At 46.3% G+C, this 24,718-nt stretch overlaps 1 protein-coding gene and 2 non-coding genes across 3 annotated transcripts; all 3 read left to right on the top strand.

The window, feature by feature from the left end:
* Positions 1-1,520: 1,520 nt before the first annotated feature.
* Positions 1,521-1,627, top strand: LOC133112646 (U6 spliceosomal RNA). The gene has a single exon (XR_009705468.1). It is a non-coding gene; the product is annotated as a U6 spliceosomal RNA (small nuclear RNA).
* Positions 1,628-7,232: 5,605 nt separating this feature from the next.
* On the top strand, positions 7,233-7,339 carry LOC133112645 (U6 spliceosomal RNA). The gene has a single exon (XR_009705467.1). It is a non-coding gene; the product is annotated as a U6 spliceosomal RNA (small nuclear RNA).
* Positions 7,340-14,807: 7,468 nt separating this feature from the next.
* Positions 14,808-23,597, top strand: LOC133111993 (uncharacterized). The gene is made up of 5 exons (XM_061222647.1): positions 14,808-15,016; positions 15,288-15,367; positions 15,955-16,031; positions 22,124-22,177; positions 22,977-23,597. Exons 3-5 carry the CDS (start codon positions 16,005-16,007, stop codon positions 23,331-23,333), a joined length of 438 nt encoding a protein of 145 aa, XP_061078631.1. The 5' UTR covers positions 14,808-15,016; positions 15,288-15,367; positions 15,955-16,004; the 3' UTR covers positions 23,334-23,597.
* Positions 23,598-24,718: the final 1,121 nt, after the last annotated feature.

The raw sequence follows: 24,718 nt of genomic DNA, 5'->3' as shown, positions 1-24,718 counted from the left end.
TGTAGAATCAACTTGTTCGCTTGCTAGCTAACGACTGGTGGCCATAGTCCTTCGCCTCCGCGTCGTACAGTAACCCCCTTGTTAACAAGATTATTCCTGATACACGTCGTAAATACAGTCGTGTAGGCTATTTATTGCATTTTCTGGAAGGCTTGGCTGCTGTGCGAGGATTATCCAGCTACTGAGCAAACTGTTTCCACGTGCTAGGCCGGCTATAGCTAGCTCGTTTGCTACCTTGGCGAGGCGATGTAATTTAGTGCTCCGGTGCCTCGCTTATTGTATGTGTCTGGCCATTTTGCATGCTTAGAGATTGGGGAAGTAGATGAGAAGCACCGTACGTGGCACAGGTAAAGACAATTGTCACAACATTTTCAGAGGCCTTGTTGGAAAACGTGGCATTTCCCCCACGTAGGCCCAGCGGACGCCAAAAGTCGCCGTGTTAAGTTAGCCTACACCACAGAAGTAAATAATCGTGTGCCATAGTGGCTAGCTAACGAAAACGACAACGCAGAAGAACCACTCAGCTTGCTTTGGTTGGATATACACACACGGCAGTCTGCTGAGTGGTCAAAGAGGGAATGCTGCTTTCCACGTTTGTTTTGAGCAAACACTCGTGTTTCGAAGAACTCGTTTCCTCCGCGTTTTCGTCCTTTTTAGTGAATTTCGAGTGCTTACTCTAAATTAACTTTTGATGAATTGCCTTGAAAAACTCAGCCTCCAGTTTCTGTTATAGTGTAAAGTACCTTTCGGGCGTACTGTATATGGTATTAGAAACCATGCAGTGTTTTTTTGTTTTTTTCTCAAGTGTCTCTATTAATTGTATGTAAACGATGTTCTTCCCATAGACTGTATCAAAGTAAGGCTCTTCCGTGCATGCACCGTCTTTTTGACGGTTTTCCCTTTTCTAGCTGGAGAGCCCTTGTGAAAGGAATGAGCCGACTGACCTCTGGTGGCAATTACTAGCAATGTACGGGGAGATCCGGAAGTACCGTATTTGAATTTGAAGATGGCGGGCTCCTTGTTTACTTTTCTTCAGATTTTACCTTTTGCTGTCAGATGGCCTGACCTTACCTATACCTAGTAATACTATTGTTTTGTTGTTGTGTTTTTTCTTTTTCTTTCAGTGTGCGATGAATCTTTCAAGCATGTTCAGCTGATGGTGACTGAGATGAGGACAGCATGCAGCGGACAGGCTGGAGGTGGTGACAGTGCAGTTCTTTGTGAGGGTGCAGCCAATAGCAGGATCGAGGCAGTCGGCTGCATAAGTCGGCAGCGCACATCCGTGGACTCCATTTGCCTGCCTCGGAGGGACATTGATGTCTAAATGTGTTCAGCTCAACATGAGAGGTTGTGTTTGATAAACCTCCTGATGCAGATTTGTCTTGTTTGTAAGTGCTGCCAGTTTAGGCTGTCCTTACGAGGCACACACGCGTGCTATGCATGCTTTCGCACTCAGTCCATGACTGCGAACCATGGCCAGAACCCGCCCCTTAGGTAGCGCAGGCTCAGGTAGGTCTCTTGTGCTCGCTCCGGCAGCACATATACTAAAATTGGAACGATACAGAGAAGATTAGCATGGCCCCTGCGCAAGGATGACACGCAAATTCGTGAAGCGTTCCATATTTTTAACCTTACCTGCGCACCAGTTGATATTTTCATGCCTAACCTGAGCTCTGGGTAACATTTTTTGTGAAGCGGTGCATATTTTGTGCCTTGCCTGAGGTCCAGGTAACATTTATTGGTGATTCTGTGCCTTACCTGAGCTCCAGGGTAACATGTTTTGTGATTTTTGTAAAACAGAAAGTTCTATTTTCATTTATACAAGCTGCTGTCCGGGTGTACCTAATAAAGTGGTCACCGAGTGTCCACTAACTCTGCTCGAGGGCAGAGGCTATTGTGACATCACAGGCTATTGTGACGTCACAGGAAATGGGTGGGCCAAATATTTGCATTTTCAGGCTGGTGGACAGGTGTACCTAATAAAGTGGTCACTGAGTGTGTATGAACCGCTAGAGGGCAACGGCTGTTGTGATAGCACAGGCTACTGTGACGTCACGGCAAATTGGTGGTCTTAAGTACGAGTGTAGAGATAAACCTAATAAAGTGAAACTCTGTCCTATTTTAAAAATAGAATCTCCATCTCTGCCGACCTTTTTTTATTTATTTTTTGAAATAAAATATCCATCTCGGTCCTATTTTAAAGAGTAGAACAGGTTCTCTGTATTGTTCCCATTTCAAGGAGTACAACAGGCCACTGAGGTGACTCGTCTTTGAAAAAGGCTTCATACGCCAGCGGACAAGTGCCTGGACATGGGCGGATGCTCTGCGTGAGGTGTGGTATGCTTGTGTGGCCCACTGGTGGGCCAGTAGCTGGCCATCTTCCCTCTGATCAAATAAACCCCAATTTCAAAGAGCAAGGGCTCATTTTTGGATGGTTGTTTGCTTTAGACTTGCAACTTGGCACTTTTTTCCCCCTCCGTTGATTGATGCAAATGTTTCTTTGTGCACTGCACACCACCTTGAGTGTATATTGGAAATAAAACTTTAAATGAGACGAATCGCTGTTGTCTGTTACTCTGACGACACTGAGTATCACGAGGGTATCTCCTAATATTTTGTGACTGTTCATATATCCAGGTCTAGCAAACTCGAATTCAGTTCTTGAGAATGTCTTGCTACTCATTGTCCAATTTCATTTCTTTTCCAGGCAGAAATTTTATTTGATAGTACAAAATGCAGAAAGGGAGCACCGTTGTGATTTTTAAAAATGATATTATTATTAATAATAATAATAATAATGACAATACAAATATGGCACAACTCGTTCACAGCAGAACATGGAGAAATGTCATGAGTACAAGAGATGGACGTGAATGGGGACCTACTTGTTGCTGCAACTAAATTCGGCAATTGTTCCAACAGTAGATAATAAACTGCCATCAAACAAAACAAGGACTGATTTGCACGTCCTCAAACTTAAACTGGAGCTATGCTGACGCCTAGTGTTAAAAGCTGAGCGTTTTTCTGCTGTTCAATATGTATGAAAATATATTTTTCACTGGCTTCTAGAGTGACTGCTATCGCGGTCACATGAGAATGATCACTGGTCTGATATTTTAATCACATAAATAAGTAGAATAAATAGAGCATGCCCATGGGAGGCATGTGTCCTGGTCTAAGATGTTCGCAGTGTCATGGTCCAAGCTGATGTCCTGCAGCGCCCGGCCCGTCTGCGACTGAGGTTCCCTGCAATGTGAGGCTGTGCACACAGGAAAAACATGCTTATCACAAGATTTATGAACATGCTATGTGACACAGAGTATTTAAAAGTAATAATAATAATAATAATAATAATAATAATAATTAATTTAACTTCACAGGGGCTACCAAGATGTAGTAGTTGACAGACCTAACCACAGCTAGCTAGCTACACTATACCACTGAAATGACTCACTTTTTAAAACATTTCGACAGAAATGATTAAATTGGGGGAGTAATTAGGCTGCATTATTCGTATAGTCACACGCTGAATCGAGGTATGGAGGTAGGTAGGTAGATAGCCAAGCAGCTATCCGCCTTGCAAGCCAGAGAATATTACGTTTTGTAATTAAAACGAAATGTGCGACATGCCAGCTTTGTCTTACGATATATTTCTAATGTAAAAATACATACATGATGTGTTTATACAGCTGGAAAGTTCTTTCATTCATTCGTTCTGTGTATTAACAGCAACGATAAACGTATTGAACAGCGCGAAAGCCAACTAGCTAGCCTGCTCTGACCATCGCTAACATGAAAATACAAATGATTCTTCTCATTTTAATAAAAATTTCATTAGAAAACGCATTGAAAGCTTACCTTTCACCGATGCGGGAGCAATGGCCGACGCGCCGATTTGAGTCAAAACGGAGGAAGAGCTACAATTGGCCGGCAAAACACGTGATGAATTTGGAACAAACACGTGTTCAATTTGGAACAAATCCGGCCATCTGATTGGCTGAGCCGCTTTGTCAAAGTTGGTGAAAGTTGTAAATTGGAACAAGGCACGGCCTCTGATTGGCTCCAATATTGGAACATATTGGAACATTGGAACATTGGAACAGAGAAGATCGGTAAAGTGGCCAAATCCATTTGACTTTTAAGAGGCCAGCCTGTAGTGCAGTGGCAAGGTCGGCGGTTCGAGCCCCGGTGTAGCTGCGATAAGATCCGCACAGCTGTTGGGCCCTTGGGGATGCCCTTAACACCCCATTGCTCCAGGGCTGTTTCCTGCTTAGTCTAATCAGGACTTGTCGGTCGCTTTGGATAAAAGCGTCTGCTAAATAACAAATGATTATTTATTTATAGCTTGCATTGTAGCAACTAGACCTAACATCCTCAAAATGACCTACACCGTGGCACGGTGTCATTTTGTTGGGAATGTTAAATGAACCAAAATAAAGAAGAAGAAAAAAAAAAAGTGAAACAGCAAAGTTGGGTGAATTTTGCAACTTTGAGTTGCATCAGGCAAGTATATTTCTCGAGTTATCAAAATACATTAGTTGTATTGTAGACTGGTTTCCGGTTTAATTTTGTCTTTCAACCTATAGGTACAACACACATCAGGACATGTAGGTCTCTTTGGATAAAAGCGTCTGCTAAATAACAAATGATTATTTATTTATTTATTTATTTATTTATTTATTTATTTATTTATTTATTTATTTATTTATTTCTAGCATTGTGGCAACTCAACCTAACATCCTCAGGATGGCCTACACAGTGGCACGGTGTTATTTTGTTGGGAATGTAAGGTATATTTCTCGAGTTATGAAAATACATTAGTTGTATTGTAGACTGGTTTTATTTTGTCTTTGAACCTGTAGGTACACCGCACATCCCGATAGAAACACACATCAGGACTTGTCGGTAGCTTTGTATAAAAGCGTCATCCTCAGGAAGGCCTACACAGTGGCACGGTGTTATTTTGTTGAGAATGTCTGTCCTCCAGGGTCCTCGTCGCACTTCATTGTGCGTCGCTCTGGATAAGAGCGTCTGCTAAATGCCTGCAATGTAATGTAATGTAATGTGAAAAAGAAAGAACGGGAAACCGCAATGCTGTGTGAATTCTGTTGGGTGAAACATTCGCAGCATTGAAAACCATTCGCGTTTTTTCCCCTTTACATAGTTCTGAATGAAGATCAGGTATATCATTCTGAGTACAGTAAAAAATAAAATAAAAAAGGAACTTTGTACATGGGGTATATTCCAGATGTCTCATTAAAAATGCATGTCTTACGAAATTTAAAACGAAATTAGATTGAAGGCTTCACAATAGCCCACAGTCTTGTCCCGGAGGCTAGAACCTAAAGGCATATGGTGATGCAGCGTCTTTTGGTTATTACTGCTCTAGCCTTTGGAATAGCATGGGTCTTCGCGACTCCAAATCCGTAGACATTTTAAAAAGAAATCGTAAGACACACCCTGTTGTAGTTCTGTCTGTAACGTGGTACACAAATAAAGTTTTGCGTAGCCACGCCTGTATTTGCACTCGGCCTACACGGGCAGATGGCTTCGTCGCCTACGGGAGATAATATTGTATTTTTCCAAATAGTTTCACTTGTTTCAGTTCGGTGCAATATGGACGCGTGCGCACATAAAACAGTGCTACTGCGGCCGGACGTCTCTCGGGTAAGGTTGCCTGCTGTAGGCGGTCCGCATGTCACGTTAACTTGGTGTAGAATCAACTTGTTCGCTTGCTAGCTAACGACTGGTGGTCATAGTCCTTCGCCTCCGCGTCGTACAGTAACCCCCTTGTTAACAAGATTATTCCTGATACACGTCGTAAATACAGTCGTGTAGGCTATTTATTGCATTTTCTGGAAGGCTTGGCTGCTGTGCGAGGATTATCCAGCTACTGAGCAAACTGTTTCCACGTGCTAGGCCGGCTATAGCTAGCTCGTTTGCTACCTTGGCGAGGCGATGTAATTTAGTGCTCCGGTGCCTCGCTTATTGTATGTGTCTGGCCATTTTGCATGCTTAGAGATTGGGGAAGTAGATGAGAAGCACCGTACGTGGCACAGGTAAAGACAATTGTCACAACATTTTCAGAGGCCTTGTTGGAAAACGTGGCATTTCCCCCACGTAGGCCCAGCGGACGCCAAAAGTCGCCGTGTTAAGTTAGCCTACACCACAGAAGTAAATAATCGTGTGCCATAGTGGCTAGCTAACGAAAACGACAACGCAGAAGAACCACTCAGCTTGCTTTGGTTGGATATACACACACGGCAGTCTGCTGAGTGGTCAAAGAGGGAATGCTGCTTTCCACGTTTGTTTTGAGCAAACACTCGTGTTTCGAAGAACTCGTTTCCTCCGCGTTTTCGTCCTTTTTAGTGAATTTCGAGTGCTTACTCTAAATTAACTTTTGATGAATTGCCTTGAAAAACTCAGCCTCCAGTTTCTGTTATAGTGTAAAGTACCTTTCGGGCGTACTGTATATGGTATTAGAAACCATGCAGTGTTTTTTTGTTTTTTTCTCAAGTGTCTCTATTAATTGAATGTAAACGATGTTCTTCCCATAGACTGTATCAAAGTAAGGCTCTTCCGTGCATGCACCGTCTTTTTGACGGTTTTCCCTTTTCTAGCTGGAGAGCCCCTGTGAAAGGAATGAGCCGACTGACCTCTGGTGGCAATTACTAGCAATGTACGGGGAGATCCGGAAGTACCGTATTTGAATTTGAAGATGGCGGGCTCCTTGTTTACTTTTCTTCAGATTTTACCTTTTGCTGTCAGATGGCCTGACCTTACCTATACCTAGTAATACTATTGTTTTGTTGTTGTGTTTTTTCTTTTTCTTTCAGTGTGCGATGAATCTTTCAAGCATGTTCAGCTGATGGTGACTGAGATGAGGACAGCATGCAGCGGACAGGCTGGAGGTGGTGACAGTGCAGTTCTTTGTGAGGGTGCAGCCAATAGCAGGATCGAGGCAGTCGGCTGCATAAGTCGGCAGCGCACATCCGTGGACTCCATTTGCCTGCCTCGGAGGGACATTGATGTCTAAATGTGTTCAGCTCAACATGAGAGGTTGTGTTTGATAAACCTCCTGATGCAGATTTGTCTTGGTTGTAAGTGCTGCCAGTTTAGGCTGTCCTTACGAGGCACACACGCGTGCTATGCATGCTTTCGCACTCAGTCCATGACTGCGAACCATGGCCAGAACCCGCCCCTTAGGTAGCGCAGGCTCAGGTAGGTCTCTTGTGCTCGCTCCGGCAGCACATATACTAAAATTGGAACGATACAGAGAAGATTAGCATGGCCCCTGCGCAAGGATGACACGCAAATTCGTGAAGCGTTCCATATTTTTAACCTTACCTGCGCACCAGTTGATATTTTCATGCCTAACCTGAGCTCTGGGTAACATTTTTTGTGAAGCGGTGCATATTTTGTGCCTTGCCTGAGGTCCAGGTAACATTTATTGGTGATTCTGTGCCTTACCTGAGCTCCAGGGTAACATGTTTTGTGATTTTTGTAAAACAGAAAGTTCTATTTTCATTTATACAAGCTGCTGTCCGGGTGTACCTAATAAAGTGGTCACCGAGTGTCCACTAACTCTGCTCGAGGGCAGAGGCTATTGTGACATCACAGGCTATTGTGACGTCACAGGAAATGGGTGGGCCAAATATTTGCATTTTCAGGCTGGTGGACAGGTGTACCTAATAAAGTGGTCACTGAGTGTGTATGAACCGCTAGAGGGCAACGGCTGTTGTGATAGCACAGGCTACTGTGACGTCACGTCAAATTGGTGGTCTTAAGTACGAGTGTAGAGATAAACCTAATAAAGTGAAACTCTGTCCTATTTTAAAAATAGAATCTCCATCTCTGCCGACCTTTTTTTATTTATTTTTTGAAATAAAATATCCATCTCGGTCCTATTTTAAAGAGTAGAACAGGTTCTCTGTATTGTTCCCATTTCAAGGAGTACAACAGGCCACTGAGGTGACTCGTCTTTGAAAAAGGCTTCATACGCCAGCGGACAAGTGCCTGGACATGGGCGGATGCTCTGCGTGAGGTGTGGTATGCTTGTGTGGCCCACTGGTGGGCCAGTAGCTGGCCATCTTCCCTCTGATCAAATAAACCCCAATTTCAAAGAGCAAGGGCTCATTTTTGGATGGTTGTTTGCTTTAGACTTGCAACTTGGCACTTTTTTCCCCCTCCGTTGATTGATGCAAATGTTTCTTTGTGCACTGCACACCACCTTGAGTGTATATTGGAAATAAAACTTTAAATGAGACGAATCGCTGTTGTCTGTTACTCTGACGACACTGAGTATCACGAGGGTATCTCCTAATATTTTGTGACTGTTCATATATCCAGGTCTAGCAAACTCGAATTCAGTTCTTGAGAATGTCTTGCTACTCATTGTCCAATTTCATTTCTTTTCCAGGCAGAAATTTTATTTGATAGTACAAAATGCAGAAAGGGAGCACCGTTGTGATTTTTAAAAATGATATTATTATTAATAATAATAATAATAATGACAATACAAATATGGCACAACTCGTTCACAGCAGAACATGGAGAAATGTCATGAGTACAAGAGATGGACGTGAATGGGGACCTACTTGTTGCTGCAACTAAATTCGGCAATTGTTCCAACAGTAGATAATAAACTGCCATCAAACAAAACAAGGACTGATTTGCACGTCCTCAAACTTAAACTGGAGCTATGCTGACGCCTAGTGTTAAAAGCTGAGCGTTTTTCTGCTGTTCAATATGTATGAAAATATATTTTTCACTGGCTTCTAGAGTGACTGCTATCGCGGTCACATGAGAATGATCACTGGTCTGATATTTTAATCACATAAATAAGTAGAATAAATAGAGCATGCCCATGGGAGGCATGTGTCCTGGTCTAAGATGTTCGCAGTGTCATGGTCCAAGCTGATGTCCTGCAGCGCCCGGCCCGTCTGCGACTGAGGTTCCCTGCAATGTGAGGCTGTGCACACAGGAAAAACATGCTTATCACAAGATTTATGAACATGCTATGTGACACAGAGTATTTAAAAGTAATAATAATAATAATAATAATAATAATAATTAATTTAACTTCACAGGGGCTACCAAGATGTAGTAGTTGACAGACCTAACCACAGCTAGCTAGCTACACTATACCACTGAAATGACTCACTTTTTAAAACATTTCGACAGAAATGATTAAATTGGGGGAGTAATTAGGCTGCATTATTCGTATAGTCACACGCTGAATCGAGGTATGGAGGTAGGTAGGTAGATAGCCAAGCAGCTATCCGCCTTGCAAGCCAGAGAATATTACGTTTTGTAATTAAAACGAAATGTGCGACATGCCAGCTTTGTCTTACGATATATTTCTAATGTAAAAATACATACATGATGTGTTTATACAGCTGGAAAGTTCTTTCATTCATTCGTTCTGTGTATTAACAGCAACGATAAACGTATTGAACAGCGCGAAAGCCAACTAGCTAGCCTGCTCTGACCATCGCTAACATGAAAATACAAATGATTCTTCTCATTTTAATAAAAATTTCATTAGAAAACGCATTGAAAGCTTACCTTTCACCGATGCGGGAGCAATGGCCGACGCGCCGATTTGAGTCAAAACGGAGGAAGAGCTACAATTGGCCGGCTAAACACGTGATGAATTTGGAACAAACACGTGTTCAATTTGGAACAAATCCGGCCATCTGATTGGCTGAGCCGCTTTGTCAAAGTTGGTGAAAGTGGAGGGGGTCTGTTTGTCTGTATAGGACCCCTAGGTCCGTCTGCTCCCCTTCTCTGTGGTTCGGGTGATCCCCCAGCAGGCCCTCGTGTCCCACCAGAGTCTCTTCCTCTTCTCCCCTCACCTGAGGGCTCAGACAGTCTTCCTACACTGATCAGTGCAAGTGGTGTTGTTGGAGGTGCAGGCCTTACCTCCTCATCACCTCCTCTAGGGGTTGGGCCTAGGGGGTTTGGTCTTTGTATTGATTCAGGGCCTCTTGTGTTCGGATTTAAGGGTGTGAAGGGTAGTAGGGATTCTAATTGCCTATTCACTGTGTTAGGTAAAGGTTGTGGATATGTTAATCCGTCGTTTGGATCAGCAGGGGGAGGATTAGATGGAGGGGGTGGTGGTGGTGGTGGTAGTACGGGTATGCCCCTAGGTTTAGGTAGTATTGGAGGTTTATGGTGAGGTCGCCCTTTAGGCCCTAATGCCGCTGGTGGCAGCCCTGGATATGGAGTCCCTGGCCTTACTAAGGCCCCAGGCTGCAATCTGCTGGGGCCTAGCTGAGGATCCTCATCCCACTCATCTCCGACGGGGTCAAATTCTTGTGCTCCTACAACTGTGCTGGTAGGATTTATGCGGCTCCTCCTTTCTTGTATGAGTGAATGCCAAGGAATCCCCTCCCAACCAGGGGGGTGTTCAGACCGATCAGGAAGAGGCGCCGAAGGGGCTATTCCATCCCAGTCTTCAAGGTTTTCTATGAGCCCTGTCACAGAAATCAAGGAGTCCCTCCTCCGGCCTCCAGCCCTTCTAGAATCGCCTGGCCCTCCTAGGCCTGGATAGGCCATATCCCAGATTTCATTTAACTATTTTCTTTCTATTTTATCTGTCGGTTCAGTGCCTTTTTCAAAGTACTCAGCTTGCATTGCATATTGAGAAGGCATACGATATGGTTTACAGCCTCGATACAACCTCCCCATTTCATCCTCAGCGCGATTCCATATTATCAGGAACACCGGGGAACCGATGGAATTGACATTGATAGCCTGAGCCACCCCCATTAATGCCTCTAAGCTGTCCTTACTACTGCCACCGAAATTCCCACTTCCTGCTAAGGTTGTGGCTACTATTCCCCCATCTCCAATTGTCTCTGAGGCTCGTATTAATCTCATATAGTAACTGTACAACAGAGCCTTCGATCTAGTAGGGTGTTGCCCATAAGGGGGCACATGACTCAAAATTGCAGTTATATTTGGACCTAATTGAGCGGGATGTACATCTGCTGCTTGGGAGATTATCACCTTACGCGCCGTATCCTGTTGAGCCAACAGTAATCTCCGTTCATACCATCCTCCCCTTTGATCATGCCCATCTAATATTCTACTAATTGCCCATGACACACCTGCTCCAGCACTCTGGCCAAGGTTGCATGGATCTGCTAAGTGCAGCGGCCAAGGAAAAGGCCTCTGCACTTCATGGAACAGTGATTCCACCGCTCCGAAATATACTTCTATATGTGGGTCTGGCATATACAGCCATTTTCCCACCTATTTATAAATTGATATTTATACTATTACTTTATTAGAATTTACTGTCCTATACAGTTTTCTAATATTGTAACTTATTCTAAATTACCTCGATTCCTTTCGAGTTCGAGTATTACGGTTTCACTACTTAGGTGCCTAGCACCTTTCTCGTCAGTGCCAGTAATCGACTCGAGCCCCACGAGTAGGAATCCACTCGGGCAATGCCTCAATAGGCCGTGAGCAGTTCTCTACTACTCGTGCCCCACGTTGGGCGCCAAAATTGTCGTGAGCCACGGACCCCTTGCCGAGCTCAGACCTCACGTTCCCACGAGCAGTACCTCACCATGAGGTGTCTCGGGGACGAACTCAAGTACTCCGAACGTCCTGGAGCCCTGGTAAGTTCTACTGAACTTCCAGCCCAGTCTCGAAGTGAAGGGTGTGATGCAAATCTGGTAATCGATGTCCTGTATTCAATGTATTCCTCTAAAGACTCTTTATCACATATGATTATAGTAAGATATACTTTATTATAATCTATCAAAAGAATAGAGTTATACAGATTACAGTGTACATATGATCTTTTGCAGTTTGCTAATCACATGCAAGTTACATATACCCCTCTAGCTCTTTCTAAATTACCTTTCCACCACGATGTTTAAAAATCAAGGTACACCCCTCCAATATCCATCCTCTTTGGCCTTAGCCTTATCCTATAGCTCCCCCTTCTGGACGTTTTTTAAAAAGAAACTATTTCTAGAATATTATATTTATCTAACTATGATAACTTCTCTACATTTTTCTACCTTATATAGTACCTTAATGAGAAATAACAGATACATAAAAGTAAACTTATAATGTGTTACTTTTCCTACTTCTACAAGTAATATAGGTTATAATTACCACTCCAGCTTGGTTATAGTTGTTCTGCGTGGCTCTTTCTTCACCAGCTCGTAGATATCCTCTGAAGCCAAATTCCGGGATCCTGCTCTTAGGTCTAAAAGCTTATTCCTTATATATCTTTTTTGCATACAAAAGTGTACCTTTTTTGAGAAGAAATGTCCCCAATATGTCAAGCAGGAAGACATTTATCTCTTATGTAACCTGTTTTTTAATGATCATATTAATTATTTCTGTTTTTCCAATTGTCATTTTCTCATACCTCAAAAGAAATGTCCCCAATATTTTATTTCATGGGCCCCTCTGGTTTGGGAATTTCCACCATCTTAATATACGAGTGGAAAAACACTACCCCTTATGTAATTTTTAATTAACCTATTCATCACTGGTGTCTGTTTCAATTTCATAATCTCTCCTTGACTTCCTCCAAACTTTGATCTCATGCAAGCCAGACGTTAAAGCCCGCCACCATCTCAACACCCTCTTCAGGTGCCCCTTTTTGTGGCGCCTTAAGGGATCTACAAAGGACATCCAGCTAATAGCTGAGTGTAATTCATCATTTAACTCCTCTATAGTCAGTCCTTTGAATCTATTCAATAAATTATTTGTGTTATCATCAGGAAGGCCCTTGAAGCCTCTTAATTTTCTTTCGGTATTGACGTCCTTGCCATTTTCCTTATCTCTTTTACATTTTTCAATCTCCTCCTGCTCTTTGATTTCCAAATTATCTTCATTGTCTTTCTCATCCGGTTTCTTTAACCAGGCTTCGTGCTCCTCCCCTGTAGGAGCCAGCCCACACGTGTCAACCAAGTATGTTATCACATCTATCGTCTCCTTGAATGCAAAACTCCCTGGGTCTCCAATTTTCCGCTCAGCGTGTTCAGCATCTTCCATGGTCATGCTAGAACACATTCTACGCATGGCCTCAGTCAGGCCTTTAGCCTTGCTCTCTAAAACCCTGAATCTAAGTCCTCTGACTTCAGACTCCTCAGTATCCATATACGGTTGTACATTTATCTTGTACCATATACTTCTCCTCTTACGGGAGCTTTTACTCCTACCCCATTGGCGTGTGCGAGGGGTTAACAATGCATTCCTGCCTAACCCATCTTCTGTCAATCTCTCATCAGGAGGGCCTAGGGACGGGTCCTCGACAAAACCTTCTGGAGATTGCAAATCACTGCCTCTCAGAACATACTTGTCCGCCGTTCTTTTCACTGCTCCCCCAACACCATCCGGGGCTCCCTTGCCAGGCGACCTTTCTGAGAAATTCCAAGTTACATCTTTAAAGCCAATTGTGAAGGGAACTTGGCTTAACAGAAAGCAGTTGGTTTTGTTTCGGTATTGTGTTACCGGACCATCACTGATGACATGCAGTGTATCAATGGCTTGGTCATGTTCCAGCATCACATCTTCCAGAACAGGCATGATGTGTGCCCAAACAGCTCTCTCGTCATGCCTTAATGATGGTGACAGAGTTGCATAGCTCTGGGTTCCTTTTGATGTGTATGCAACTGCAGTATGCAGTGTGACTTGCTTTCGGCTTCCTGCCCAGTGATGAGACTGGATTTCTGAATTGGAAATCCCTCTTTTGCATCCATCTCTCCCTCAGTTCCAAAAAACAGCAATAAACATTTGAATTTAAGTAATTATTGAATTTAGAATCATTAAAACTGGTCAAAAGATAATGAAAAGTATGTTAACAAACTTTGTTTATTTGTTTTAAAAGCTTCTTTAGGAGGTCTTGTCCTATGGTGTGACATCTTTATCATATGGTGTGACAGCTCAAAGTGTCACACCAAAGGACATTTCAGCTTCTGTGGCAGTTAATAACCATGCTAATACTAGCTGAAACTGTTATTAGCATTTGGCATTATACATTTGCATAATATTACATAATCTTGCTGTTAAAAATACACATTTTAATAAAAAAATGAAATTTAGAGAACTTCAGTGGTCTGAAAACATAGTTAAATATCTGAACAATTCTGAGAGAAATATTTACCATGTGCACAGCTCATGGGCTTCATAGGGGTCTTCACTCACATGACCTTGAATGGGGTCTTTCAACTAAATGTAGTTGTCCATGAAATTGCCCAACTTAAAGTCAGGTTATTGCATAACACCATAGGACATTGTTTTCTGTGACAAATTTTATGATATTCCTACAATATTTGAAACATATGTATTGGAAAAGTGATTGCCACCTAGTAAAATAGGCACTTGCACAATTGTGCCAGAAGTGTTCATTAACATAAACATTATTTTCTTTATTTATAAAAGTTCATGTTTATGGAATCATGTTGTCTTCAGTCACACCATAGGACGATTTTGAGATTTGGCTCAAAGTTACAAAAAATTTTAAAACAACAAGTTCATATAAAACAAGAAAATGTTTAAACATTTACATTATTTTAAATGAGAAAAATGTGAAATAAATTGTGTCTTAAATTGTGTTTTATCTTGTGTGACGGTGAAAATGCCATGTCACGTCAACTACCCATATATATTATGACACATATATTATATATAATTATATATATATTAAAGACACACACATATATGTCTTTAATGTTTGTAACGTTAGATACTCACGTGAACATTTTCAGTGTTTTTACCTCCAAGGTCCTCAGTGTTTTTACCTCCAAGGTCCTAAAGGTTTCTTCAGAAAAAGAAGCAGTTTGTTCGTTAGTTAGCTAACGCTACGGCCTACACTACAATATCTAACTAGGCTAGCTAGCAGTCGAAACATTATCTTGTTAACATAGGCTCAGGTATCATTGAAGCTACTCACCGGTTTTTCCAGCGTGACCTGGTACGTTTTGGAATTTTACTGGGCCTTCTGCGTTTCCAGAAAATGAAGCTAACTTGGCTCAATCGGGTAACATTGACGAATTTATTCCAGTGGTGCACTGCATTAAATTACGGGCTGCGGGATCCATTTAAATAGTATAGCAATTAATAACGGTTCATAAACGTTTTTACACGTAGGCTATTCATATGTGCCTGTATGATCACCCACTCTCACCATGTTATTAATCAACTGCTCGAATTTAGTTATGTACCCATCAAAGATGGTAAGGTCACTTGAGCTATAATAAATGAGTTGTTACCTCCCCCCTAAATAGACATGTTTTGGTCCAACATTTTAGCGCGCGAGCAACGGCTGCGGTTATTTGAAATAGCAAGTTGGCTTTAATTTGGCAGTGGAGGACAGCATTCACGTTACTCGGTAAGTTAAACCGTGTACGCTATAATATAAATTGTCACATAAAATATATCGCTATCATTATTAAAAATATGCATAGCATGATCTATACGTAATTCGACAGCTGGTAATACCGTTAACGTCGTAGACTAACGTTAACACCGCCTGGAGGCAGCTAACGTAGCTAGCTAGCTAGCTAAATAGTTAAGGCATAAAAAAATGTGCTAGCTAGCTAGCCAAGTAAGTTTCTTGGTAATTCTAATAGTCAAAATTAACAATATGTGAATGATTGGATCAGTCACACCTCAGACATTGATAACATATTTAAAATGAGTTATTAGGGAATTAAGTATTTTATTTTGTGTCTGTTACAATGGAGTATGATTTAGCTGATGTGTGAATGTGCAAAATGAAATGACCTTAATACAGTATCTACCCTATCCTGTCTTGTCCTATCCGGCATCAACATTGCGCTTCTTAGGACAGTTCAAGTCACGTTTAAGCAAATTAAGTAAATTAATTAACATTGTGTTTGGTTTACTTAAGACAACAAGTTCAACATCCAAAATACTGCTCATGTCTGTCTTTCCTGTGGATGTCCTTCTGAACAGCAATTTGCGAGGACAAACCCGGGAGGGAAGACAGAGCAGGGAGCCTCTGGATGGCAAGAAAGTCGATGCACTTTACAGTAAGTTTAGGTGTGTGTGCGCGATGCGGTGTGTGTGTGGGATGGTTCACTCAAATGACACGATTCTGTAATGGTTGTTAGTATTCTATGGTTCCTGTTTATTTGCAGTAGTTATTATTAGCTAAATAATGATATTACAGGTTCCTGCACTGCATCGGCATTATGCATGAATTTCCACCCTGAAAATAATTAGAAGTCATCGGTTTGCACTCTGTAAACATATGTATTGTAAGGGACTGAGTTCTGGTTAGTAGCTGTTGCTGTTACTTTAAGAGACTGTTGATGACGTTGATGAGGGAGGGATTGTTTTGGGGTCAGGGGGCAGGAGGGCGAGAGACCCGGGAAGCGAGGGAGGAGCTCGTGTGTTTTGAGCTGGGGTAAACTGTTCTTGTTTTTTGGTGATATGCCGAGTGATTAAGGAGAATAAAGTGCGGTAACGAGAACCCTTCTGTCTGGTTTGTGACATGCTACACTGGTGTCAGAAGTAAAAATAAATAATAAGAAAGAAAGAAACGAAGCTACGAGGGAAGTACGCCTACGCCGCTAACCTAAGCTAACCTAACCTAAGCTAACCTAACCTAACCTAACCTAACCTAACCTAACCTAACCTAACCTAACGCACTCAAAACCTCCCAAGCGGAGTCATGCTGCCCGGCGAGGTGAACAAAATCAAGCGGGAGGAGGAAAACAGCGCGTGGGGTCGATACACGGCTGCCTGGCAGGCGGAACACAGTGAGCGGAGTCGACACGAAACCGCCGAGGAGGCAGAGCGCAGAGAGCGGGTGAGGAGAATGACCGCTCAAATGGCTGCTGAGGCCGGGTTTAAACCGGCTGCCCACAGTATGGACGGACGTGCGGCGCGCAGGGGACCGCTGGCCGCGGGGAGCGATAACGTCATCGTGGCTCCTCTATCAGTGAAGACCCCCAGGTACGATGGCAAGGCTGATTGGGAGGCTTTTCATGCACAATTTGAACTGTTATCCCGGGCTAACAATTGGTCCAATGAAGCTAAGGCCCTCCAGCTTGCAATGTGCCTTTCTGGGGATGCGCTGTCGAGCCTGCTGTTACTGACCCCCGATGATAGGAGTGACTATGATGCTTTAGTGGGGGCATTAAAGAGGCGATTTGGACAGTGTTCAGCAGCCAGCTTGCTCCGCTCCGAGCTGTGCAGTCGGAAGAGGCGGCCCGGGGAACCATTGAGAGACCTCGCCAACGAAGTGGAAGGGCTCGTTCACCGCGCCTATGCTCACATGCCCCCTTCCATCCTGAGTGAATTAGCTCGAGACCACTTCCTGCAGGCACTGCTGCCGAGTGACCTGCGTATCCAGACACTGCTAGCTCATCCTAAGTCTCTCCTGGAGGCATTGGAGTTGGCTTCGGAGAGGGAGATGCTGGGCGCTGGCCCCCCTACCGCTACGTTGGAGGACACACCCAGGGTGAGAGCTGCTGGTGTGTCAGTGAGTGGTGAAGTGGCACCGGCCTGGGCGGTGGAACTAACACAACTGGTGCGGGCTGCCTCGCTGAGTGGGCAACAGCGGCCATGGACGGGCGCGAGACTCTGCTGGGCATGTGGAAAGCCCGGCCACCTGGCCAGAGAGTGCCCCAACACGGCTGAGAAACCGGGAAACGGGACGGGGAATGCATAACCGGGACGGTGCGACTCCCCGGGGCGACGTCCCGACCCTGCACAGGCGGGGAGACAACACAACACGGCCAGGTGGGGACATTGCAAACAGGGGAGAGTGAGGGCGGCCAGCAGGTGCAAGTCGTTATGCTGGGCCGGACGGGGACAGGAAACTGCTGGTACGCCCCGGTGACATTTGGGGGGATATGCTGCTCCGCACTGGTTGACACGGGTTCATCAGCCACCCTGGTGAGACCCGACGCGGTGGGGAGCGGGACCACAGTCTTACCCACCACGGTGAGATTACAGACAGTCACTGGGGACCGGGCACCCATGGTGGGGGAGGCATTAGAGACTGTGGAGGTGGGGAGGGAGAGACTTCACTGCCCAATATGGGTAGCGGAACTAGAAGACTGCATATTGGGACTGGACGTGCTCGAAAAACTGGACTGCGTGATTAGCACCAAGAGGGGGACACTCACATTCCCAGACGGACACGTAGTGCAAATGACTAGACAACCCACCCAGCCGAAACGTTGCCCGGCCCCCACCGTTGCAGTCCTGGCAACCGAGGCAGCGGCCAACACGACTTCCGTCTGCATCCCGGATAGACACCCAATACTGCCCCATACCCCGCCCACCACCGCTGCACCGACTGGTAGTGGGGGGGGAGAAGACGGAGAGAGGGTCTTGGTTGTGAGGGAGGTGTGGCAGGGGAACTGTGATGGACTGTCTCACGTTGAACAGGGCCTGCTGTGGCAGCTGTTATTAGAGTTTAAGGACAGTTTTTCCCTATCAGAGGATGACGTGGGCCAGACCCACCTAGCCCAACACAGCATCGACACAAGGGATGCCCCGCCCATCAGGATGAGACCCCGCCGTCTTCCGATGGCTAGACAGGCAGCGGCGGAGAAGGCGTTACGGAACATGCAGCGTGCTGGACTCATTGAACCCTCCACCAGCCCCTGGGCCGCTCCAATCGTCATGGTCCCCAAGAAGACAAAGGACGACTGGCGCTTCTGCGTGGACTTCAGACGCCTCAATGGCGTGACCAAAAGGGACGCCTACCCCTTTCCACGAGTCGACGAGTCCCTCGATGCAGTGGCAGGGTCCTCCTGGTTCACGTCGTTGGATCTACGCAGCGGATACTGGCAGGTCCCCCTCACCCCCGATGCCAGACCCAAAACCGCCTTCGTCACACACGGGGGCCTGTGGCAGTTCAAAGTTCTTCCCTTCGGCCTCTGCAATGCACCCGCCACGTTCGAGAGGCTGATGGACAACGTGCTCGCGGGGATCCCCCGTCAGGAGTGTGTCGTATATCTAGACGACATCCTGGCCCATGGAGACTCATTTGAGACGGCCCTCGGGGCGCTCAGACGCGTACTGGAGAGGGTGACTGCAGCGGGTCTGAAGTTAAACCCCCAGAAATGCCGCTTCATGAGACGGGAGGTCAGATTTCTGGGGCACAAGCTGGGTTCTGGCGGCATCGGCATCGCGCATGAAAAGGTGCAGGCGGTGGAAGACTGGCCCACCCCCAGCTCCGGTTCCGAAGTGAAAAGTTTCACAGGACTAGCCTCCTACTACAGGAGATTTGTGAGGGACTTCTCCACAATAGCCGCACCCCTGTTCCGGCTGCAACGGCCCAGGGAGAAGTTCATCTGGACAGACGAGTGCCAGAGAGCATTCACCTCGCTGAAGAAGGCCCTCTTGGAGGCCCCCGTCCTCACCCCCCCCGACCCCACCCTGCCCTTCATACTCGACACGGACGCCAGCAATGTCGGCGTGGGGGCGGTGCTGTCGCAGGTGACCTCGGAGGGGGAGAAGGTAGTGGCGTACTACAGCGGATCACTCAATAAGCACGAACGCCGCTACTGCGTCACCAGGCGGGAACTGCTCGCCGTGGTCATGGCTGTCGAACACTTCAAGTATTACCTCGGGGGCCTGCACTTCACAGTCAGGAGTGACCACTCCGCCTTGCAGTGGCTCATGACCTTCAGAGAGCCAGAGGGTCAGTTGGCACGCTGGATCGAGGAACTACAGGCGTACGACTTCAACGTGATCCACCATGCGGGTAGACAGCATGGGAACGCGGACGCGCTTTCCCGCCGGCCCTGCGCCGCTGACGGCTGTCGCTACTGTGAAAGAAGAGAGGTGCGGGAGGAGGAGCAGCTGCGACAAGGAGTGAGATGCGCAACAGCGGCCCTAACAGCTATCGACACTGGAGAGTGGAGACGCAAACAGGAAGAGGACGCTGACATCAGACCCGTGCTCACGTGGGTAGCGGCACAACACCAACCCCGGTTGGAAGAAATCGGCCTGTGTTCAAGGGCTACAAAGGGACTGTGGAGTATGTTTCCTAACCTGCGTCTGTGTGACGGGGTACTGCAGAGGGGGTGGAAAGACGCGGCCACAGGGGAGACGCTGTGGCAGGTGGTCGTGCCCAGGGCCCTGCGGGAAACGGTGCTACAATCAGTCCACGGAGCCCCTGGATCTGGTCATTTCGGGGTCAGCAAAACGCTCCGCCGCCTTCGTCAGGGGTTCTACTGGGGCCAACATGGGCGGGACGTGGGGGACTACTGCCGCCGCTGTGACAGCTGCACAGCACGTAAAGGCCCCACGGGCACATCTCACTGCCAACTCCAGCAGTTTCCGACAGGCTGTCCCATGGAGAGAGTGGGGATTGACGTGCTCGGGCCGTTTCCTCGCTCGGAGAAAGGTAACCGCTACATCCTCACTGCCATGGATTACTTCACTAAGTGGCCGGAGGCATACTGCCTGCCGGACCAAGAAGCAGAGACGATAGTAGATGCGCTGGTGGAGGGGATGTTCAGCAGACTGGGGGTCCCGGAGGTCATTCACACTGACCAAGGCAGAAACTTTGAATCCCGCGTGTTTGCGGCCATGTGCGAAAAGCTTGGCTCCCACAAGACTCGCACCACACCCCTCCACCCGCAAAGCGACGGACTAGTCGAAAGATTTAACCGCACGCTGGGACAGCAACTGGCCATAGTGACGGCTAAACACCAGCGAGACTGGGACGCGCATGTCCCCCTGGTGTTGATGGCGTACCGGTCTGCGACGCAAGACTCCACCTCCTGCTCCCCCGCCCTTCTCATGCTTGGCAGGGAGATTAGGACCCCGGCTGAGATGATGTTGGGCAGGCCGCCCGACCTCCCGGCGGACCCCCCGGGGCTTGAATATGCCCGGAAGCTGCAGGATCGATTGGAGTGTGCCCACGAGTTCGCCAGGAATCAGCTACGGAGCGCAGGGGCGAGACAGAAGAGAAATTACGACGTGCACACCAAGGGGCAGCATTTCACGGCCGGGGAGCTGGTCTGGGTTTACAACCCCCAGAGAAAGAAAGGCAGGTGCCCCAAACTGGACAGCAAGTGGATGGGGCCCTGCAGGGTCCTCGAGAGACTGGGCGAAGTCGTGTACAGGGTCCAGCTGCCGGCAAGAGGTAGGAGAGTCGCCCTGCATCGAGATAGACTGGCCCCCTACCGGGGCACGGGCACCCCCCCAGGAGAAGGGGGTGAACGGCGCGGTAACCGGGTTGACAACCCGACTTCCCCCCACCCCGCCCCGCCCAATTCCCCCCCCCCCCGATGGACTACCAACCCCCCGCCCCACCCCACCCAACTCCTCCCCTGATGGACCGTCACCCCCCCGCCCCTCCCCACCCAAATTCCCCCCCGATGGACTGTCGCCCACCCACCCCTCCCCGCCCAGGCGGGCCAGGAGGAGAGTAAGACCTCCAAGATACCTGAGAGACTTTGAGTGGTCACTCGGGGGCGAGTGACTTTGTGGGGGGGAGGTAGTGTAACGGACTGAGTTCTGGTTAGTAGCTGTTGCTGTTACTTTAAGAGACTGTTGATGACGTTGATGAGGGAGGGATTGTTTTGGGGTCAGGGGGCAGGAGGGCGAGAGACCCGGGAAGCGAGGGAGGAGCTCGTGTGTTTTGAGCTGGGGTAAACTGTTCTTGTTTTTTGGTGATATGCCGAGTGATTAAGGAGAATAAAGTGCGGTAACGAGAACCCTTCTGTCTGGTTTGTGACATGCTACAGTATTTTAAGTTTAATATGCTACAATAAGCATATTCAATTTAATAATTTGAAAACATACACAACGATAGACACAGGTTGAAGTGCTGTGGCGCTTCATAGATTAGATCAATTTTCTTCTGTGGCGTCACAAGGGGGTGCCACATAAAAGCAAAACTAGATGTTCATGCTCATTATTCGTTTTCAGAGATTACAGAATGCACAATGTTCGTAAGTAATGAGAATGTATTTTTATTTAAACATTTGAACGTTAACCATGCAAAATATTTTTAAAAAGAAGGTCGTGCAATAAAGTAAACATGTTACTTTGCAAAGCATTATTATTGCTTAACTGGGTACATCTTAATTGGATATTTTAGCCTGTACATTATCTTCACTATTCTTTCACTCTTGTGTTTCTTGTCCAGTCAAAGCACAACAAATTGGAGCCACTGGTGGTCTGTGGCCATTCCCCTATGGAAGTATGTACCACAAAATTCATGAATCCAAATCTAATAGTCTATACTCATACACGTTTTTAGTATGTAGTATATGAGGCTAGATATTCAAATGTTAATAACTCAAAAATGACACCAGTGTTAAGTGGTAATAAAACTAAACTGATTAGAATATGCTAACAAGTGGCAGCATTTAAATAAATTAAAAAATTCAAATAGAAATGGATATAGTCCTCTTATTTCAGGTTCAATCACTTCAGCGCTCTATACTTTTTAATGGGCTCGTGACTGTTCTGTGGTTCGTACGGAAGCGATCGTTTGCTGAACAAAATGCAAATGCTCTGGAAACATGAGGCCACTAATTAACTCCACTATACCTTGAATTCGCTCATGTCTCATGGGAAGGGTTTAGGACGAGGGACCACGAAATAGACTGTGAAGTTTTCACTGAATAGTATTAACAGCTGTGAAGTCAGGGTGCCAATGGAGTATATGGTCAGGTCCAATCCTCTTGATGTTGTCGAGGAATAATCTGCAGCACCACGATGTTGCTGTGAAGTTCTCACTGTGATGTACCCACTGAAATAGTTAACATTTTATGGTTTTACCATAACGAAAGATGCAAACTCACGGTGGACTACAACTACTTAATCTGGCTCTATCTGATAGACATACATATCTTAAGGATGACAGCCTTTAATGGACCAGTTGTGTCTGCTCTTTTTTTGCCAACGGTGTTTAATATTGGATAATATAATCCACAATGGGTATTAACTGCACCACTGCTGAATTCTAACTGGTCCCATTTTGTCTTGCCTTAAAGAAGCAAAAATGGACAAAGGCAACAAATAGAGTCCTGGAAAAGGAGAAGGAGGAGAGAAGGCGAGCGGAGGAACAGAAGATGAGGAAGGAACAGAAAAAGAAGATTGCTGAGAGTGGCAGGCAAGAGGAAGAGGAAAAAAGACACAAGAAGGAACTGGAAATAGCAGCAAAGGAGGGAAAGAGAATGAAGATGGAGGAGCAGAGAAAAAGACAAAAGCAGAGGAAACAAGTGCAGGAGATGGAGAGAAAAGAGCAGGAGGAGAAGAACAGGCAGGTGAAGGAAAACCTGGTGAGAGAAAATGAAAGGGAGAAGTGGATGAAGTGGAGAGAAGACAAATGGAGGCCAGAAAGCAGATAAAGAGGGAACAGGAAAAGAAGAAAGGCCTCGAGAGGGACAGGAAAGAAAAGGACAGGGCAGAGGAGAAATGGCAAGCTGAGAATGAGCGGAGGAAAAGGGAGGATGAGCAGAAGAGAAAACGAAGGGACAGAGAGATACAGGAGATTGAGAGAGTGATGGAAAAGACAGAAAGGATGAAGCAAGCTGAAGAACAGGAGGAACTGGAAAGGATCATTCAGAAGCGGGCAGAGAGAGAGAAGGAAGCCCAGGATAAAAAGAAAGAAAATGAGCAGTTGAAGAGAGAAATGCAGGAGAAGATATTCCTGGAAATGATGAGGAAGGAGAAGGAGAAGAACGGGAGGAAGCGAGTGGAGGGAGACATGAGGAGAGAACTGTTGGAGAGGAAAATGTTTGAGAAGCACAGGAAGGAGCAAGAACAGGAGGAGAAAATTAGATCCAAGTGCGATCCAAGGAGCAGGTGAAGAAACTCCGAGAGAAGAGGAAGGTGTTGAAAGCAATGGCGGAGGCGATAGGGCAGCTGGCGGCTCAGAGATTGAGGGAAAGGCAGGAGAAAAGGAAGAAGGATAGGATAGAAAAATAGTCAGGTCTTGTGTCAGGCAGGGGTGCCCTTTAGCATCTCTCCTGTACGTCATCTACCTGGAACCGTTCCTCCAGGCCATCAGGGCCAATCCAGGTGTGGTGGGCTATCCACTACCTGGAGCTGGGGGGGAACGGTTGAAGGCGATGGCGTACATGGACGACATTTCCATCGTCGCCACAGATAGTCGGTCCATTGCTTGTGCCACCAAGGTGTTGGACGACTTCTGTGTGGCCACTGGCGCCCTGGTCAACCGGGACAAGAGTGAACTGTTTCTGTCTCCACATTGGAGTGAGGAGCTGACCGTTTCCTTCCCTGTACCTAGGAATACCATCAAGCTCCTGGGGGTGACCTTCCAGGCTGACGGAGGAGGGAGAACCAGCTGGGAGGGAGCCCTTCGCCACGTCCAAAATAAAATCAGGAGCTGGAGTGCACTGCCCTCGACCATGGCAGGTAAGATCCTTGTCCTGAAGGAAATTGTCCTACCCATTCTGCTCTATGTGGGGAGGGTGTTTTCCCCAGGCAAAGCCAGCGAAAAGCCACTGGGGCGACATGGCTCAGACAGTAAGAGCAGTCGTCTGGCAGTTGGAGGGGTGACGGTTCGATCCCCCGCCCGGGCTGTGTCGAAGTGTCCCTGAGCAAGACACCTAACCCCTAAATGCTCCTGACGAGCTGGTCGGCGCCTTGCATGGCAGCCAATCGCCGTTGGTGTGTGAGTGTGTGTATGAGTGGGTGAATGAGAAGCATCAATTATACAGCGCTTTGCATAAAGGCGCTATATAAATGCCAACCATTTACCAAGCTAATC

Source organism: Conger conger, chromosome 15, assembly GCF_963514075.1.
Source record: "Conger conger chromosome 15, fConCon1.1, whole genome shotgun sequence".
Lineage (NCBI taxonomy): Eukaryota > Metazoa > Chordata > Actinopteri > Anguilliformes > Congridae > Conger > Conger conger.
The sequence above is the reverse complement of the archived record's forward strand: the minus strand, read 5'-3'. Positions and strand labels throughout refer to the sequence as shown.

What these genes read in the sequence shown, in the direction of transcription:
- LOC133111993 (XM_061222647.1), top strand. Translation starts at nt 16,005, where the DNA reads ATGGCAAGAAAGTCGATGCACTTTACA. An exon ending in GAAAGTCGATGCACTTTACA is followed by an intron (nt 16,032 to 22,123) that starts GTAAGTTTAGGT and finishes TTTCTTGTCCAG; the next exon opens with TCAAAGCACAACAAATTGGA. An exon ending in GTGGCCATTCCCCTATGGAA is followed by an intron (nt 22,178 to 22,976) that starts GTATGTACCACA and finishes CTTGCCTTAAAG; the next exon opens with AAGCAAAAATGGACAAAGGC.